The 20513-nt window shown below is 40.5% G+C and overlaps 1 protein-coding gene across 4 annotated transcripts in view; it reads left to right on the forward strand.

Moving 5' to 3' along the window:
• LOC150089088 (endothelin-converting enzyme 1-like) overlaps positions 1–20513 on the forward strand; it is a 129484-nt gene that overhangs the window by 100722 nt on the left and 8249 nt on the right. For all 4 annotated transcript variants that reach the window (XM_090369807.1, XM_090369808.1, XM_090369803.1 and 1 more), the window contains exons 13-18: positions 758–835; positions 1851–1954; positions 2733–2797; positions 8602–8653; positions 12115–12182; positions 17083–17213. In XM_090369807.1, the coding sequence (XP_090225933.1) occupies positions 758–835; positions 1851–1954; positions 2733–2797; positions 8602–8653; positions 12115–12182; positions 17083–17213 (498 nt within the window). The remainder of the gene's footprint in view (positions 1–757; positions 836–1850; positions 1955–2732; positions 2798–8601; positions 8654–12114; positions 12183–17082; positions 17214–20513) is intronic.

Below are 20513 nucleotides of genomic sequence, written 5' to 3' on the forward strand. Positions count from 1 at the left end.
CGTCGATAATGGTGTGGGGCGTGTTCAACTGGCACACGTTGGGACCTCTGTTACGTCTAGAATTATCTTTGAACGGTCCAGGTTAGGTGTCCATCCTTGCAGACCATCTGCATTCCTTCATGGTCGTTATGCACCCACACGGCAATGGACTCTTCCAGCAGGACAATGCGCCTCCCCACAGAGCCGTGGTGAGTAGAACATGGTTTGAAGAGCATTCGGCAGACTTTACCACCATTGAATGGCCCTCCGTTCACCGGCGTTGATCCCTGTAGAGCATCTTTGGGATGCTGTGGAAAGTTCCGTTCGGCTGTTCGAGCTTCGGATCCTCCACTCAGGAATGTTATGGAATTATGGACAGCGGTGCAGCAAGCGTGGATGGAAACACCTGTGGAACGCTTTCGTGAACTAGTGGACTCAATGGCTCGCCGTGTGATTGCCCTTAACCGGATGAAAGGTGGGCCTGCCTGGTACTAGGTCGGTATCCCATGATTTATGTTCACTCAGTGTACTATAGGTCTTCGGATCATGTAACTCATTTTAATTCGTTTTGTTTTTCCCACGATTTTCGATTGCCTGCTGCGCTTACTGCGCATTCGCACACACACACACACACACGCCGTGGTTATTTGTAATCGCTGCGAGACGCGATTCGTGCCAAATAATGAGGTTGCAATCCTGCTGATTCTGCGTTTAACTCTTGCAAAGAAAAGACGTTTTCCTTTCAGTTTTTCTGACTTCCATTTATTCCCGTTTTCAGGTGAACAACATGATTGTGCGTGTTGGATTGGCGAAGTGGACTTTGAACACGACGAAACTGGACCACTACTATCAGTCGGTACGTACGCTTTCTTTCTTCCTCACACCTCAACAAATGTGAATATTAATTGAATTAAGTAAACATCCTTTCATTGGGACAGATGGAACAGAGCAGAGTAATTCCGGATTTCATTTTATTCTTTTATATCAGTTGTTAGGTGAGAGCACGAAAACAGATTTCGAGATGACTCGGTTCAAATTTCGAATAAATACAAAAATAATAAAATTACATTGCGCTTCAAGTTTGATAAATGCAAACGAATACTTGTACTTCTATCTAGACAGCATTCGTGTTCAAAAATTACGCTTTCTATGGTTTCTAATAGAGACTGGATATCACAGCCACAAACAGACGCTACACGATTACAGCGAATTATATTAAATCCAGCTTATCTAAAGTCTTAAATTTGTGCATTGTTTATATTGAGAAAATATACTGAGCTACCGAAATATACGCGGAATCTTCTTTAGCCGTTATAATTCTTGAATTTGAATCTAACCGGGAAACTGTATACGTTCGTTGAGACATATGTAAGGCGGTTCCCAAACGTTAGTTCAACTCCACCCTTGTGGAGTTGAACTAAGTTGAATTCTCAATCAACGGGCTCCTTCCGACCACAGTTGGCTGGATTTGATTTGGCTATTGGCCCAGAAATTATAAAAATAAGTGGACCAATCTCGATATACCCTAAGCATAGTCGTTGAAACTCCCAGGAAAGTTGCAGTCTTTGAGATATTCACACCGGCGTGTGAGGCTACGAGTGCGGTGCCACTTTGAAAGTCACTTACATCTTTTGTTCTGCAACATTGCAGCATTGAATTGCAGACATGCAGCATCCCTACGCATTTGCCCACTTCCTTTGTATCGCATTCGTTAAAAGGGTAGGTGTATTTTGTAGCCACTCAGTGTACATTAGACATAATATCGGTAGATGGCTCGAATTTCCATAACACGAACAAGACACTGAAACTGTTTCTTATCGCGTGGGATTAATCAACTTCTTCATAAAGACTCTAATCTTCTCCTCTTTCAGCTTCCCGACATGACCACGGACACACTGCTCAACTTCATCAACATCGCCAAGTTCAGCAGCCGTAAATCAAACGACCAGATTTTTGAAGATCCTACAGCTGCAGAGTAAGTACGATTCAAGTTATAAATCCTATATTAAGTGTACGATAACTGTTTTAACAGTGTGCAGAATATCTGGCCCCAGTGAGGTAGACATAAGATCAGTTTGTCCTTCTCGACGTAGGGAATTTGTTGTTGTGTCCCGACCTCAATGAATCCTGGTAATATCGTTCGGTTAGGTCGGATTATTTTTTATTAAAGCCTCTTATTAAATTTGATTTCGCTCGGTTAATTTTAAATAAAAAATAGGGTACACTCTGCTTTATCTGTCTGACTGTTACTTTTAAAATTTTTAATACTTGGTGGGTCCTTTGCTGGACTTCAAAGTGATGTCAGTTATAAGCTACTCCAGAATTTCTGCTAACAAAAACGCCCTAAAGAATTTCATCCCGGAGAATGCCTCCATAACTGTTCTACAAAGGACCAACAGTCAAAATTAAAGTGATCTGTTCTTTATTACAAAATCACGTGTCGTGCTTTGTTTAACCAGGTTTATGCTATTTCTTGAAAGATATAGGAGTTAGCTTTAGGAGCCCGATACAATCTTATCCAGCTCACAATCACATCTCCTACTTATTCTTAGTAAAATTCCCTTTTTTAAGAAATCTTTCACTTTCATGAATCCTCGTTTAATTACATTTTTATTCCAAGGAAAGACTAGAAAGCATTACAAATTTACGTATTTCGGTGTCTGTGATGAACATTTTTATTTAATCTATTCAAGATGAGAGTAAATAATTCAATATTATATTTCTTGGAAAGTCATCAACTTTTTTCTCATCAGGTGGATACCGGAAAGTTCGCAGAAAGAAGTGAACGCCCAGTACATGGTGAACAGCAATTCCATGTGTAAGTACTCAACATTACATCTATTTACAATTATACAAACACTTTCTCTTTACAATCATCTGATTCTGTGTAATAAACTCTTTCCAATTATAAAGCTTCTCTTACAAATTATGAAAAGTAATATCATAGTTAGCCACACTCCACCTTTAAAAACTGTGCTGAAAAACAAAGGCCTTTTTGTTGCCCCCAAAGGAGGTTGAAAGTGACACCTGGTCATCTGTTACCTGGTGCCTATCCCTAGGCACGTATATCCTGGCAGGTATTACTATCTAGGGTTTTCTACACTAACAGGTTGTCCATTGGAGGGCGTGCAATACCAATGGACAAAATTTCTCAGGCTGCCCAACCTGAGGGGAAAAAATAAATACTGCAATTACATACATTGACTAAGCTTAAGCCGCAAAATAAATTTAAATCTTAGACGACCTGAAGGTCTAAACAAAGATCTTAAGACCGCTATCACCACTGCTCAAAAGAGGTGAAGAATAAGCATTGCAATTTACATATATACAATTAACAACTAAGCAACTTGAATTAATTAAATATTAATATGACCCAGAAAATATTGGGTCTTATTTTCACAAACAGTGTCACATATATAGATTCACCTATTTACAGTACTGAAGAAGGTGAGTCCTCTATTAAAAACTTTGAATGAGAATGTCTGATATGCCGAAAGAATTTTGGTATCCTGGATCAAAATACATAGATTGTCCTCCTCCTCCATTATTGGTTGGGTGCAATGAACTAATTCACGGCCAAGGTCCTCGTAGAGCTGGAAAGTAAGCAGGACGTGTCTCTATTCTTCAATATCACCCCAGAAACACGTCGGATTCCTTTTGCAGTTCAAATTTATAGAGCCCATCCTTCAATGAACCGTGACTCTTTCAAGTCCTATTTTCTGCTTTGTTTATTACAGCAGTTCTTCTTTTGAAGACCCGATCTGAGATAGTCTGTAAGGCTATAAAGTTCTGAGAATTTCATACCAAAATGTGCACATTATCTTCATTGATCGACTGAGTTCGTTGATATAATTCCCGTCTTAGGTCTTGATATGCTGGACAAAACAGTAACACATGTTTCCAATCTTCCATTTCCCCACAAGTACAGCAGTTCGAACTCAATTCCGAAAGAACAAAGATTTTCCTTAAACAATCCGTGTCCAGTCAATAGGAAGGATGTGGTCATTGAAGGGTAAAACCATTTCCTGAAACCGGCATCCTGTATATATAGCCTGGTAGTATTGCCAGTGTCACTTAGCCGCCATCTAATCCTCCATAACCTTAAGAATTTCGACCATATGTTTGCTTTCTGTTGTTTAAGGTCCAGCAAAGGATTGCTTTCAATGTCGAAGATTTTAACAGATTGTCCCTTTTTTTGGTATGAAACCATTCCTCTAAATGCCACTTACCGATCTAGAGGAATACAGCCTGATATAACCTGCTACGCATTTGTTGAGGTTGTACTGCAGCATCGTGTGTAGCAAAGATCATGGTTCTCTGTATACATAATGATTTGGCCCTAATCTTCACGAGTGTCACTCTCGGGAACCATGCAATAGCTGCATAGGAAATAATGATCAGAAAAATTGCCTTACAGTATAACGCCAATGTCTGATGTTTAATACCCCAGTCACGTCATGATAAAAGAATCACGTTAGCAGTAATTTTTTTTTTTGATTTTCTCCACTAGGTTCTTAACGTGGGGAATAAACGAAAGCCTGTCATCAAGTAAGACCCCCCCCCCCAGATATTTATTCTGGGAGACGTACGGTATCTGAACATTGTTAAGTTTGATTGATGGTGGCCGGTTATAGTCTAATTTGTTTTGGATGATCATAATCCTTGTTTTTGACTCTGACATTTTAAGTTTATTGTTTTTAGGCCAAAATTGTTGGTCCTCGAAAACCTCCTTTCCTTTGTTTTCTAATGTAAGTCTTGACTTCCCCGGAATGCAGAGCGCAAGGTCACCAGCATAAGCTATTTTTTACAGTTAGGATTTTCTTTGATGAGCCACTGATCTAGAACACAGTTCCACAGGACTAGCCCAAGGACAGATCCTTGTGGGCATCCTCTGGAAATGAATTTAGTAAGTACCAAATTTTGTGATATTATCGTTATCTGCCTGTTCCTGAATATGATCTAATTACAGAATACAGAAGTTTATCACAATTTGCTAGCCATAAAGACTCGAGGACGCTCTCCCACCAAAGAGAATCGCGTTGCCCAAAAACCGGTATCCCACGATTTCTGTCCTTTCAGTGTATGCAAGAATGTACAACAAAGTCTATGAAAATGACCATCACATACTTTGTTGTTACATTCTTGCGTTGATTAATTAAGTTTAATATTGCATTCTCAGCTGAGGTGCTCTTTAATCCAAATTGTGAGTTGGAGATCAAGTTATTGGATGAGGGTAGTTGCTGTAGTCGTGGGGCTAGAAGTCAGTCTTTCATACAGATTACCCATATTACCCAAGAGGGATATGGGAAGGTATGCTTTTGGGTTAGTTGAAGGTTTACCTGTTTTTTTTTTTGTTTTTTTTCTGGCACCTCCCTCGTCGAAGTCGGCGGTAATTTGTGCCAGTTTCGCTTTCCGGTTGGCTGAAACAATGTGAGACAGACGTCAACGGCCACATTCATCCACCACTTTTCCCCGCCCAAACCTATCCAAGATGAGATGTTATTCCGGAAATGGCATATTCCCGATACACTCTTAATACTGCTGAACAGGGATAGTGCAATTTCTGTACTATTTCCGCGATAGAATGACCCATGCGTCAGCATCCACTATCAACACTCTTTCAAAGTCGGTTAACTCACGACGTTTATCCATACTGACATCGAATTACAGTCTACATGAATGCAGTGATGCTGTGTACCTGTATACCTGCCAAGCAGTAGGTTCGTCCACTAGCAAGAGGGATGACAGCATTCCATTGCCCAGGAACCAGGAATCCCATGAATTCTGTCCTTTCAGTGTAAAATCTTAGTGTATGGTTCTTTAAACCCCAGTCTTGTCTTGTTATTTGTTTCAATCTGGGTAAGACGATCTTGAATTTTTCTTTAAGATATTTAGTATGACGCAAAATACCATGTCATCATCAAGAAGCACGCCAAGATATTTGACCTGGTATATTTGATAGATTGATTCCTGTATTTTATGGCAGGTTGACGACCTCGATCAAGTTTATGCTGTAGAAACTTGCAGTGTAACCTCGACCAATCAGAAAGTTTATTCAATACGACATCCACTGTCTCTTCTAAGTTCTTCCTGGAATTCTACTAATCGGTATTATCAGGTCGTCAGAATACGCAACCACATTAGTGTTATTAAAGCTTTTATTCACCCAGGAATCGAACACTAGATTCCAACACAGGGTACAAGTATTTTCTCCTGCGGGCATCCTCTTGTCACTTCTCACAACTAGCTACCGAGAAGTAACTAGTAAGAAACTTATATTATATATAGTTTAAGATATCTGGGCCTCCGGGAACCTCTCCAGGACACTGTGCTACCAGAGAGTGTCAAACGACCCTTTGAAGTCCACAAAGAGACCCAGAAGTTATCGCGTACTAGATACCACAGGAAATAATCGCCAATAAACACAGAGTGACAGATGACACATGTTCACGATGCCATCTAGCTCCAGAAACAATCCAGCATGAGTGTACCCAGATGGAGTACACTCATGGAAACGACCAGGTTGCTAGGATAATACATCAGATGCTAGCACAAAAATACCAGTTAATCAAAGAAATCAAATCTGATTCCGCGTAACAGTCAAAACATAACCTGACGACAGTGGTGCCCAACACCACAACCTCCAGAAAACCCAGGAGGAAAACATCAGAAAGTACACAAAACGTAGACAGGAAGTGAAAGAAACACAAGTAATGACACCCCAATCACCGTGTCAACCATTGGCATGGTGCCAAAGAACCTACGCAAGACCCTAGTGTAGGTTCTTGCGTAGGCAAAAACCAAAGAACCTACGCAAGACTTACACGGAACTCCAGAACATCTGCGATCCCGAACACTTGTAGGATGGTCAGAGTGTTTATGGGTAAACAACAATAATAGCTGGACCATCATGGGGTGAAAAAAGGAAAACCGATAAGGAGCATTTGTATATTTATTATCTATTTCACGAAGCATATCACATATCGTATTGATACCTCATGGCCTAAGTTCCACGGACACGAGACTAAAACGAAAATTCAGCACAATCATAGTATGGACAATGCCTGGTGGAAGCGCTATTGCAAATAAAATAAACAGCACTGCTCTGTGAAGCTGCGTTATGGAGAAAGATGATGGACTTCACATCCGCACGGTTAATGAGCGTTTTACAGTCAATGGATTGGATGCGGTGTTATCGTAACCACCACGATATCTTGGCCATAATTCTCCAACAACATTTAAAGGGACTGGTGCGCTACATGCCAAGCAGTTTCGCAATTACGGACCTCCGAACAGAGTTGCGTGGAAACGCTCCACGATGTATGATATCGGGGAGCGTTTGGTAGCATATGCTACAAACCAATTTTCGCATTAAGCACAAATCAATTCTAGACGTTTGGAAATTGTTTTTGTTCAAAACACCTGCAGCAATGAAGCATCACTGCACTGTGCGTCCAAACTGAGTGTACAGCAGAAGTGTACGGAAGTGTACATGTGTAGTCGGAATAATTCGGGTGAAATGTGGATGAGGAGCATCATTACTCAAACCATGATTAGCATCATCATCATCATATTGAACATGCAACCTTCAACGTGCCACCAGGGCAATAAGCCCGTATGCACATTACTGGCATACCATTGACAATTGGTATTACAATAAAAAGTGTAGCAATAAGAACTCAAAATAGACTACCCCACAAAAATTATTTTTACACTCGCCGGTTTCCCACTTCAATAGCCTGTCAGACCCAACCCCCTTTCGCCGTTATGACACAATCCAACATCTTGGGAAGGCTTACCACCAATGAATGGTAAAGTAAAGCGGGTGTCATTCGTTAACTTATTTGTTTATTCTGGAAGGTCCAATGGACTATGAAAACAAGGGGGTGTGTCGAGGAGGGGAGTGTAAACAGCACTCTTGGAGGGGAGTGTAAACAGCACACTTCTTCTTCTCACACAGTACAGTCGCTAGGAGGATGTTTTGCATAAGCAACACCTCCTACTTACCCTGCAATCACAAGGCCACATGGTTTGGGTCTGGTGGCTCTCCTTTGAGTTCAGTTCAGTATTGATGCGATATTCCCCTGCTAGAAAGGTGCTCGTGGTGGCTGAATAACAGTAAAAGGTTGGGACAGCGTCTCCGCCCCACCACGAGTTACGGACCCCACCCTGTTCAAATGTGGAGGAAGTTATACCTGTACGAAACTCGCTGAAGGTACTGATGGAACTCATTAAATTCAACCCTGACACGCCTTCGGATGATTAGCCAAGCGTTTAATTGGGCGAATCGTATAAGACATCTCTCTTTTAGTTGTTGAGAAGGAGTTGTAAGAACAATAGAATCGTCATTTTGACGAGTAATGTCAGGAGATGAATTCAAGAAGTGGAACTGCTGATGTTACCTATGAGAATAAGCCGAATAATGAAAAAGAGGTAGAAAGAAAACACCTCAAGAGGCTCAAAATCATTCTCGTATGTTATCTTGTGTCTTATTATTTGTTTACGTTTTAACTGTAAGTCTCGTATGACACCAACAGCGTACAAGAAACATTAAGTATTTAGAATTCTTATTGTAAAACATTTTTGGTGTATTCTCCACTGAACTTTTGTCTTTCGTTTCAGCCATCCCGTTTGCAATCTTGCTGCCTCCGATGTTTGACCAAGGAACACCGTGGTAAGTATTTTTAGTGGGCGAGTTTCAAGGGAGTACTGAAAGATACATAAGGTGCTTCTGAATTACGCAGCGAAAATGATAGGGCCATCTACGTACCGAAATACTTTGTCGAAATATATGAATACTTTGTCCAGAAAAGGTTGTTTCCGAGTTATAGCCCTTCCTTAAGTTTTTGAAAGTGAATAAGTTGACTCAGAGACAGAACAAAGCTACTCAATACTCATAGCGTTTATTCTGTGCACTTGGATTATGACGTGCGCAAAAAAAGACAATTATGATGGTTAAATTTTCCTTCAGTTTGAAAGTGCCTGGATTAGTTCAAGACATTTCATTAGAAGCTTTGTCGTTATTACCAAAAATCTGAGTAAAAGTTTGGTAGTGATGATAAATAAAATCTCCAAAATTCAAGTTTTGTGTCAGGAGCACCATCATCCAGGATTCATATAATTTTGGAATTATGCCGGAACTTTTTAAGAGTGACTGTATCAAGTATGCAGAAGAGCTTCGCTTTTAGGAGTCTTCATGAAAAAAATGCGTATGTTTTAAAGAATTTAATAGGGTGATGTTCAACTGGGTTGAGGTCAGGCTCTGTGTTGTGTTCACTGCAATGCCCCGATGTTTTCTACAGCAGCTGGAGAATCAACGCAATTCTGAACTAAGTTATAAATGAAACAGCAGATTAAAGGTTACTTCGGGAATTAAGAATTAAACGAAACCTGTTGCACAGAACGTTGTAATCTGAGCGATGGAACTCGATGAGTTTCAAGAATGAAAGAAAATGAATAAATTTGATTTAAAGACTTCGAGCAGGTACGAAGGCCAAATAACCGCACGATAGTCAACGATTGGTAAAATTAGTTACTTGAAAAAGGGTCACCATAGCAGCCTTACTATTGAAAGCCGAGGTAACGCGTTTAATGAGACCAAAGGAGCCAAAATGCTCTAGGAATAATGTTATTTATATGAGCCGATGGATGGATGACGTATAGTAATCAAGATCTCTGAGTGATCAACAATTCCGACCTCTTTCCCATGTACACGACAATTCAAATAGTATTAAAGGTTTAATCCGATGTCTGGGGAAAAACCGACATGGTTTTTCACTTGCACTTTGTAAAAACGTCGTTTTTATTGAGTCAATATGATATGAATGAGACAAGACAACACTATAAAATATGAGCTTCGGTGACTGAATCGATAATCTTGTGGAGTTTAAGACCATCGACAAATATTTTCCATTTGACATCGAAGATTGGAGCGCTACTGTGTTGCTGTAATGCAATGAAATTTATTAAGTACTGTATGTCTAAACCTTGAACAGTATTTCTTAGTTGGTAATAAAAGCCCAATTGCTTTGGCGATTATTTCCTGACTCCTTTTCATATAGGATTTGTTGATCATCAATTGGTCCTATTGAACAGGTTTTAAAAACTGCCTGAGACCACTGCGGTCACCTTTGCAAAAGAAAAACCCCTTCCCTTTGCCCTTGATAAGCAGATACATCTTTAGTAAATCTCTCATCAATACATCACGATCACTGCCACTCAGTGGGTTTTTCACTTTCTTCCTAAACATTGTCGACCTCCCACGGGAAACGCGTGTGTTGAGGTTAGCCAACTGTTGAAATGGAGAAAAATACTCGTGTTGATACGCGTACATAACCTTGACGCTTCTGACCCATTCACGAGCAAGCTTACAAGGAAGACGTGCAAGCAAATAACGTCCAGCATATATCACGTGATTAGATTTCGTGAACGAGACGAGACCTTGGAAAAATACTTCCTCGTTGGGTTTCGTTTTTCGCAGATAATTAAAAAAAACAAAGCAGCCGTGGCCATCATTTCTGAGTAAGGGTGTGGCCTCGAAAAGGGTGCTTTCCGAGAAGGGGCAGGCAGGTAAGGAGAATCACTAGCGAGCTACAGCAATCTCGTCGAAATGAGCAATGTATGGATGAGTGGAAGTTGCTTTTCCGTTAAACTTCGCGGAAGGTCAGAGATATTCGCTCATTTATTGAGAAGCGCATGAACATAATAAAGAGAAGAATATTCCTGGGGTATCGGAGGTGGCTACGAATTCGTCCTCCCTAGAGAAAAACAGAAAAGCTAATTACAGCTCTGTTTTTCGGCAGGTTCAGCAACTATCCCACGGTAAAGAGAGTTTCATTCAACAAAGAATTCTGTTCTGGGATTAGGGGTGCATTCCATCGAAACTCTATCACAAAATGTAGACAAAAATGACGTTTGTAGCCAATCGCAATTCAGTCAGTTCTAATTTGTCAATATTTAAAACATTTTAGAATTGAATAGGTAAAGTCAGTTTTCTATAGTGATGCCACTTGTAGCGTGTATTTGAGAGGCATGTCTAAAAGGATATGATAATTGTTAATTTAATTTAAATGTGTAATGTAATGTAATTTTTAATGCAAATTTCTTAATTTAAATCCTGTAATATATTACAAATTAAAATTTTGTAATCTTTCTGCACCAGAAGAAATTGTTTCAAGAAACGAGCGCTTGCCCTTGAAACAAGTGTAACTGGGAGCTCGTCAAGAACTCAAGTGTCCCATGATTCAGGGAAAGTGGTAACATTTTTTGTGATAAAGATATGAGGACCAGGATGTGTTATAATTGATGATGTTACCAACAGGTTGTCAGATTTTAGGGGGGGGTGCATGAGCTTTATTATTCATGTCAGGACTAACCATATTAAACGAGCACGACCTGGCACTCGTTGCATAAATATAGGACGGACCAAGCTGAACAAATTCCGCAAGTTAGGTCAGAAGGTGTGTGTCTGCAGTTCTGCCCAGACACAATAGGAGGGTTAAATGGTGAAAGCGTTGCGGATTAATGGAGACTTAGGGAATCTGCAAATCTCTAGAGGAGGGTGGGAGGGAATTTTTATCATCGTGGCCCGCACTTGTAGATAGAAGGAATCTATTTTGTAGAGATGGTATTCATCTGAACAAATGTGGTTGAAGGATTCTTAACAGTATCAATGAGAACATCAAAGAGTTCAGGGAAACTGCTAGTTAGGTGGCGAAGGGTATATAGATCCGTGTTTATCGAATGATAGGGTCAACGCAATGCTTGCACCCACCTCAAGAATTCTTGTTTGTTGCCACAACAGATTATAAGGGAAGAGGTTTAGACCTAGATTGTAGGAAGTTTTCTTTTAGCCGTTGAGAATCGTTTATTGTTGGACAGTGTACCTTCACAGGTAGTTGAGGCTGCCAGTTTTGAATAAATTCAAAGATCAACTGGATATGTCAATTATTTGCTTATCTACTTTTTTCCCCCCTCCTGGCCAGTGCAACAAAAGCCTCTCTTCCTTGTACTATATGGCTCTTACTATTTACTATTACTACTCGGTGATGTTTACATTGAGCTTCGCTTTTATTTCTCATGAATTTCGAGACTGCATACACGCATTGGTACAACGATTAATATTTTGTGTTTCAGGTACATGAACTTCGGGGCGATTGGAGCAATTATCGGACACGAAATCACTCACGGATTTGATGACACGGGTGAGTAGCATTTCCTCATTAATTTGCGAGTACTTCGTATAATTAAGAACCGAAACCTGCCTTTCACATAATTAATGCGAAGAAGACGTTTTGTAAGGAAGACCGGTCGCTGGACTCCTTTTTACCACATTGGTCGACCCACTTCTATTCTTCGTATTTTTTTGTGCAGATGATACAAATTTTTTAATACTGTTCATGCTAGAGACGATCCACAACCAACCATAGACGAATTCTGGCTGCTAAAGTGGATTCCATAAGGAATTGAACGTGTCACAGCTTGCGCGACTCTTGACTCGCAGAGGTGAAATTCTAAAATTGATAACGCCCAGTCACAGCAACAATCAAAATAGTCATCAGTGATCCGAATTTTCCTGATGTTCAGAAAACAGCTGAATGAACGGTACCGCAACCAGACCTTTGATCACTGTCTCCTGCCCATCCAGCAGGGAGCGCCTCCATTCCGGAACCACTTCGTCCTACAAATACGTGCAGCATAAACTCTCGAAGTTCGCTTCTACAGATCTGTAGAGGAAAATGTGTCCACGCGAGAGGCGCTGAGAGCCAGCAACCAACCGACTTTAAATCAATTTTCTATTAAAATCTAATGAATCTATTATTTGTTCACATTTTGTTCATACATCGCGTGTCATTTCAGAATCGGAATTCCTCACAGGGGAAAACCCACATTTCCTCTGTCTGAGCCCAAATTGCGTTGACAGATGAAGATGCAGATTTCTCTGTAAACGAACTCCACACGAATCTGCATTATGAATGAGAAGAGAACGAAGGTCATGATACGACGGATTCCTTCAACAGAGTGCCATCAATTTGGACATCCTCGCGTTAGTGGCTCCATCTAACGGTTAAAGCAGAAGTTTCAATCCTCGATGCATATTAGTGATCGTGTTCGTTCTTTCTTTCTTTATTCATTATTATTTTTGGTTGTCCTTAATCAAAGAAGCTAAGACTATGAAACGGGATTCGAATCCAGGTCCTTGAAATAGAGTGCGTAAGGCCAGCAATCGTTTATACCCCGGGACGACCAAACGTTCGGAGGAGTTCACAAGATAGACAGAATACGAGAAACAGCACCGTATTTAGCAGTCACGGGCTTGAACCCCGGTCACTCAAGGCACGTGTACTTCCAGCAGGTAGAGCGCCTGACCACTCGACTACGGTGACCCCTGAATGCTTCGTGATAAATGAGAAGAAAGTGGAAGAGAAATTGCTGAAGTTAAATGTAAGAAAGGTACCCGGGGAGAGTTGATGGGATCTATTTAATTATATCAAGGGAGGCAGAAAATGAGGAAAGCAAACCCTTAATTATGAGAGCGTCCTTGGATTCAGGGGAGGCTCCACGAACTGGAGTTGCGCGAATGTATCCCCAATTCACAAAGGGAGATCAAAGGGTGACAGGAATAATTACAGACCTGTAGTTAAATTCTGTTTCAGGGAAAATAATGGCGTCGCTGCTTAAAGAAGTAATGAGGGACCATCTAGAGAGGAATACAATCATACTGCAGTTACAGCATGGATTTATTAAGGGGCCATCTTCTCTGATCAGTCTGACTGGATAATATGATGCAGTAACAAAGAAAGTGGATACAAAAGATAATTTGGATATCATATACTTGGATTTCAGGAAAGCTTTTGATACTGTTGCACATGGAAAACTGCTGTGCAAACATTTGTAACAGTTTGGCATTAAGGACAAGTTGGTGCTGTGGATAAAGGGGTGTTGAGTGGGAGAAGACTGAGTGTGGTTATGAGTAGGCACTGCTCTTCGTGGAGTAATATTATCAATCGACCCTTATTGTTTTCAATATTAATGCAGGCATATCAAACTTAATGTCTAAATTTGCTGATGATGGAAAGATTAGAAAAAGGTGTTTAATGAATGGAATCACGGTAGCACGCTAACTGCAACGAAACCTGGATTCTTTTGCTCCTACGCTTATCTTTGATGACACTCCGACACTTGCCAAGAAATATGGACTATTAGAAGTGGCAGCTAATGCTTAACATTAATGAATGCAAGATACTGCATATGGGTAGTAGTAATTCCAGAAAAATATACCAACTGTATGGTAACGAATGATGGTAATAGATGCAAAGAAGAGGATGTTTTCTGTATCTGCCAAAAAAAAAAAAAAAAAAAAAAAAAAAACAAATTCCAATCACCCACCTTTCTCCATAAAAAGTAATCATCCAGCTTGGCTCAGGAGACTTAAAGTAAAGGTGCTTTCACGCAGAACGCAGATAGCTGCTTAACAGAAACCAACAGCGAAATAAAGCAGAAGCTTCTCACTGGCTATGAACACAGAAAGCAGTTGACAGGCGCAACTTCTCAGTATGCGATGGGATAAAGTTTTGCATTGGTCAACTGCTTTCTATTTTGTTTATAGCCAGTGAGAAGCTTCACCCGCATGTCGCTGCTGGTTCCAAGTAAGCGGCTACCCGCGTTCTACGTAAGCTAAGAGAGAGATTAAAAGAATATGATCTTGCCAAGAAATCGGAGTGTCATCGAAGATAAGCATAGGAGCAAAAGAATCCTTTTTTGTGGGATATAAGACTGGTCTGAGGTTTAAAAAGATTTAAACTAACTAGGTTATATTTACCCACTGGAAATTAGCATTTTAGCACCTGGAGATCAGCATTTGAGGAATTAGTGGTGGATATTCTAGAAGTTGAAGCAGTTTCTGCAGGGCAAGGTTTCTCAAACAGGAAGGTGGAACGCAATGTGCTATCATCAGCAAAACTATGGATAAGATTTCCGGTGAAAAGAGGAGAAAAGGAAGGGTTTAATGTACACAGAAGGTAAAGAGTGGAAGAAACAAATGAACCTTAGGGAAGATCCTGCATTAGTGGAGAAGTTAGAAGACAGAGAGCCATCCCATCATTTCCACTGACCGGTCAGTTGTTATGGGGAGTTTAATGTCACAGTGACCTAGCGCCTAATGACCTGTCATAGAGAAAACTGGATGCCCAATTAAAAAAAAAAAACAGTTCCGATGTTTATTAGAAGACCTCTCTGGTTTAACACGTGAAATTTCAAGAGCAATTGTTTGAGTTCCCACAAACTTTTCCATCGAATCTGTCCATGGATGGGTAACATAAGCCACTATAACACCAATGGATCGACTGACGGGAATCTCTATTAGCAATCATTAATCAGATGGAAGGTTTCTAGATCGTTTAAGAGTTGACGGTTAATGGATTTCTCATTATTTTAGAAAGATGAGAAGTAAGTGACATGGGACGATAACTGGATGAGAGGGATTATTACCCTATGTAGGAACTAGCTTATTCTCTTATCATGTCTCTAATTCGGTTTTCCTGGGTCTTTGCTCTGGGTTGACCTAGCATGAGCTAATAGTAGATCCTGGCCGCCTCCAACTGGCGGGGATGGGGTGGGATGTGGTGACCAGGTGTTGCCGCTTCCCACCTGCTAAGAGCCAGGTACCAGCTGACAACATAACAACAGAACACATCAAAACATATACACATCCAACACACACACTACATACAAATGGCCAGTTTTGGCGTAAGCTTCAACACAAGATGCACAATACGGCTAATGGAGGGAAAACCTGGGGTTCGCCACAACAACAACAACACATGAATATCCCCTAAATATCCCCCTGTAGGAACTGGCTTGGAAAAGGCCCCATTTTAATGTTGTGAACATTAAAATCACCAAGTTTTGATGTGAGGTGCGTAGAGGACCATCTCGACTGTATACTTAGAAGGATTGTTTATGAGAGAAAGAGCAAGCATGTTGGCTGTGTGGTTGGGACTATCTGGTGTTTTGGTAGGTCAATAAACAGTCTGTGCAGTACGAGGTAATTTCATTAGTAATTGCAAAAGCCTCAGCATCTCGATCAGTTGGGAACGTGTGACTAGAAAATGGAACGCAGCTGGAGTTGTGAACAATAAAATCAACAAGGAAAATTACCTCACTGTTAGGAAAAGTTGGACTGGAGAAAGTCAAGTTGCAAAGAGAAGATGTCAAAGAGTTCTAACTGATTAGTGGAGTTGGTAGAACGATATGAAACAGATGAAATTGTCAGAATGTATCAGAGAGATTTTAAGCCAGAGCAGGTCGAAAAGAGGTCCAAATTACTGTCTCTTACAGGGAATATCAGAGCGCATATGCAACCAACTTTGAAGCGAAAGGAATCATACAGCGAATAATTCGGACAACTGAGATGAGCGGTGGCTGTGTTAACATACATATAATTGGGATTCTTTCAAAAAAAGTACATGGCGTTTGGCAGACTGCAACTGAAAATGGATAGCGTTGGAATTGAACTGAGATCACGCATATTTATAAAATGAACAAAGGAAATATGTACACGTCAGAAACAAAGTTTCAAGAGAACCTATATTAATCACGGGGTTTCTCAAGATTAGAGGTCTTTTTATGCAAATCAACTCTCAGGGTGATTTGGTTGAAATGACACTAACGTCTCTTGAGAATCGTTGTAGTCAACACTGGATAAGTTGGTACACTTCTCGTAAGATGTTGGTGCTGTAAGTTTTGTCAGTACACAGAGTCGCGCTGTCAATTCCGAGGTTTGAATGTCCAGTGTGGCAAAAAAAGTTTCCTGCGGTTCACATCGGCAGATATTCTAGTAGATAAACGCCACTGATGTAGAACATCATGCCCTACAGCAGTGGTTTTCAACCTCTTTTAAATACGAACTACTGTAAACTCTTACTTAACATATGTAGTGTACATCAGGTTGTTAAGGCATACTGTATTTCCTGTTGCCTGCAGCCAAAATATCTGTTTTATTGTCAAGTTCCGCGGAACACTTTAGTAAGGTAAGCGGACTAGAGGTTATAAACTGGCATGACAGCGTTTTTCTAGCTGTAAGTTCAATTTTTATCTCCACAGGTAGTTTGTGGGACGTCCATGGAATACTTCACAGCAGTTGGTGGACGAAGTCCTTCCAAGCCAAATTCTTTCAGCGGACTGAGTGCTTCGTGGAGCAATACAACAAATTCCAGTACAGAGTTCTAAACCACGTAAGTTCTCTGTACTTATTAGTTTTGATAATTAACTCTACACTGACTGAGCACTTTATTAGGCACACCTACCCTCTTCAGAAACTTCAATCTGGGGTTGCAGATTCCGAACTGGGTTCCAGAAGTGGAACCCAGTTCAAAATCTGCAGCAAGAAACAAGAATGTGGACATGTGTTGTGTCTTATGTAGGGCGGCCCCATTTGTTCAATTCGCCATGGTTCTCTGTGATGATATACAAAATATACAATGTCCAGAGATGAGTATAGTGCTATGTTTGTGCTGTATGTGTTGTTCAGTTGTTTCTGGCCACCCAGTTACCACGAAGCAGCGATCACCAGGAAGGTTGCTTCCCAGTACCCGTCCACGCCACGAGAAAGCGGGCCACAACGATACACCTACTAAACTAAATATATTACCAGCACCCATAGGAAGAAGGGGAAAGTCGTATGGATGCACCAGTCTCCTATATTCACATACAGTGGTGAAGACCACAAAGAACAAGGAACAAGAAATTGAAATACAACAAATTCAAGTACAGAGTTCTAAACAAACGCTCGGATACCATGGGTTTGGGAATATCAGCGCTGGATAGTGAAGGATTGGATAAACACTGTAGTCTGAAGTATCCTGGTCCCGCCTTCTAGTGTACTGTTTTAACGCGCCGCTGGTGCAATTGCATGATGCAGCTCTTGCTTGCTGGTCTTCATCACTGTTTTCCTCGGTGACCAAGATAATGTTATTCAGTTCCCAATTTTCTGCACATCTAGTCTATTCATTAGCAGTTCAGTCAAATTTAGAATTTTTCTCGAAATTAAAATTTGCTTCCACTGTGTAATATCAAAATTTGCTTAGAGTAAGCTAGTGAGATGGTGCTGGGTTCTCTCAGCTAATGAAGTTTCGTCAGTAAAAGCCAAACCTCCTTGCATCTTATGGCCTATACTACTAATAATAATAAAAAAAAACAGTGATCAGTAAGGACATGCAAATACGTGGGATTTGCATATTCGTACTAATGGGACAGAAAGAAAACCTTTAAAGATTGTTACACGAAGAACCGCTGCTGTGATAAAAGCGGAAAGGGGATTCTCAACAAAAATAAAGTTTATTTCTTCTCAAATAATTGCGGGTTTTTTTTGTTTTTTTTTTGTTGGTAAAAAGGCACCTAAAGATATCGAATAAAATGGATGCACAATTTTGGATGGATGCAGATATATTTAAAAATATAAATACATATATAGAGAAAATAAAAGACAAAGTTTTTCTCATGCAGGATGCAGAAAATTATATCAGGTGGCAGAACAGCTCATGCAGTATTTTCAATTAATATTTGGAGAAAAAGAAAGTACGTGGAAGCCATTGTACGCAGTGATTATCCGTCGGTGCACATCAAAAGTATAAGCAACACTGCGTCAAATGCTTATCAAGCGCGATACCGATTGGATTAAGTAGCAGAAAGTGGCGAAGAGATGGCTGCCCAATTGCAGTTCACCCACTACCTTTACTTTACGAGTACATTGTATAACCTGGGCACAAACACTACACAAGCATACTGCAAAGCATGCATGTTTGAAGACGCAGTTTGAAGATACGATGACCCAGAGTCAAAAAATCGTTAAAAAAATTTAAATCAGGTGATGAGTCACTCGATGATGACCCACCGCTCGAAACACAACCGACCTTCCATTAATGGAGAGGAAATAATGAATTTGAGGTGCTGGTCAAGACATCAAAGGCGAATACTGCTGGCATATCAGAGACGTGGTGTCACGCAGATATAAGGAATGCAGAACTGGAATTTTGAGAGTACAATGTGTACAGAAAGGATAGGAGAGGTTTAGGTATTATGCTGATAAGAAACATAAAATCTAAGGACGTGCATTCAGTTGATGTTGGTGGACAGTGCAATGTTCAGTCAGTTTGGTGTGACATGAGCACTGCCAAAGCAAACATGAGAGTAGGAGTGTGTTATAGGCATAATGACTCTAATAAGTACAACCAACAACTGTATAGAGAAATAAAGTGGGACAGTAAATCAGAGAGTCTTATAATGTGGGATTTTAATTTCCCGGATATTGACTGGAATTTGTGGGTTGGTCACTCGCACACCGCAAGGCTTTTGTGTATTTATTGGATGATGGCATTCTACAGAATTGTTTGTTCGAGAGGCTACCAGAGGGAGTAATGCTCTTGATCTGATTATCACCAGTGATTATTCATGTATTAAAAACGAGAAGATAAAGGAACCACTAAGTGGCAGTGATCAGTGTACTGATGTGGGATTTACTTAAAGATGTAACTACCATTAGGAGTTTTGGCTTTCCAAAAGGAGATTGCAGTGGTCTTAGCTGAGTTTTTAAATTCTATACAGTGAGACCAGACAGTTTTTAAATTCAATCTCAGACTGTGGTAATATCACCAGTCTACATGTTCTAAAAAAGAATTTAAAAACGTTCGCAGACAGTTTTTAAATTAGTGGAGGCCAGAAGCTTATCAAACGCTAACAGGGACCTGTATGATTTCGTAATAAATGAGAGCAAAGTGGAGGAGAAATTGTTGAAGTTAAACACAAAAAAGGCACCCGGGGTGAATCGGATTTATCCAATTATATTAAAGCAAGTAGCAAAAGAACTAAGGAACTAAGCATACCCTTAGCCATAATTATGAGAGCATCCTTGGACTCAGAGGAGGTCCCCATTGACTGTAGATGTGCAAAAGTATCCCCAATTCACAAAGGGTGATCAAAGGGTGACACGAGAAATTACTCGTACAAACCTGTTAGTTTAACTTCTGTGCCGGGGAAATTAGTGGTTGAAGAAACACTGCAGGATCATCTAGACAAGACTGCATATATATAGTTCTGATACAGCATCCATTTGTTAAGGGGAAGTCTTGTCTGACCAGCTTTATTGGATACTACACTGAGTAATCATTGAATTATGAGAACCCCTATGAAAACTGAATGCGACCCACTGACCACGTGAGGTACGAGAGTGCGGAGTTAGTCGACCTACGTAGCATAGATAAGGTGTGGGTTCAGTAGGTAGTAAAATTCCGAGCATGATGGGTAAAAGGAAGGATTTATCGGACTTTGATAAAGTACAGATTGTGGGTGCTCGACGAGCTGGTGCCCCGATTTCCCAAATGGCTGAACTGGCGGGGTGTTCGAGAGCCGCCGTACTTAAAGTGTACCAAGACTGGCGTCAAAATGGTCAAACAACGACCCGACGGCAAATCTGCAAAGGTCAGTGAAAGGTTGATGTTAGAGGTGAGCGCCGGGTCCGATGACTCGTACAGACGAAC

The sequence above is a fragment of the Mastigoproctus giganteus genome, chromosome 3 (genome assembly GCF_048544385.1).
Source record: "Mastigoproctus giganteus isolate SK-2022 chromosome 3, ASM4854438v1, whole genome shotgun sequence".
NCBI lineage: Eukaryota > Metazoa > Arthropoda > Arachnida > Uropygi > Thelyphonidae > Mastigoproctus > Mastigoproctus giganteus.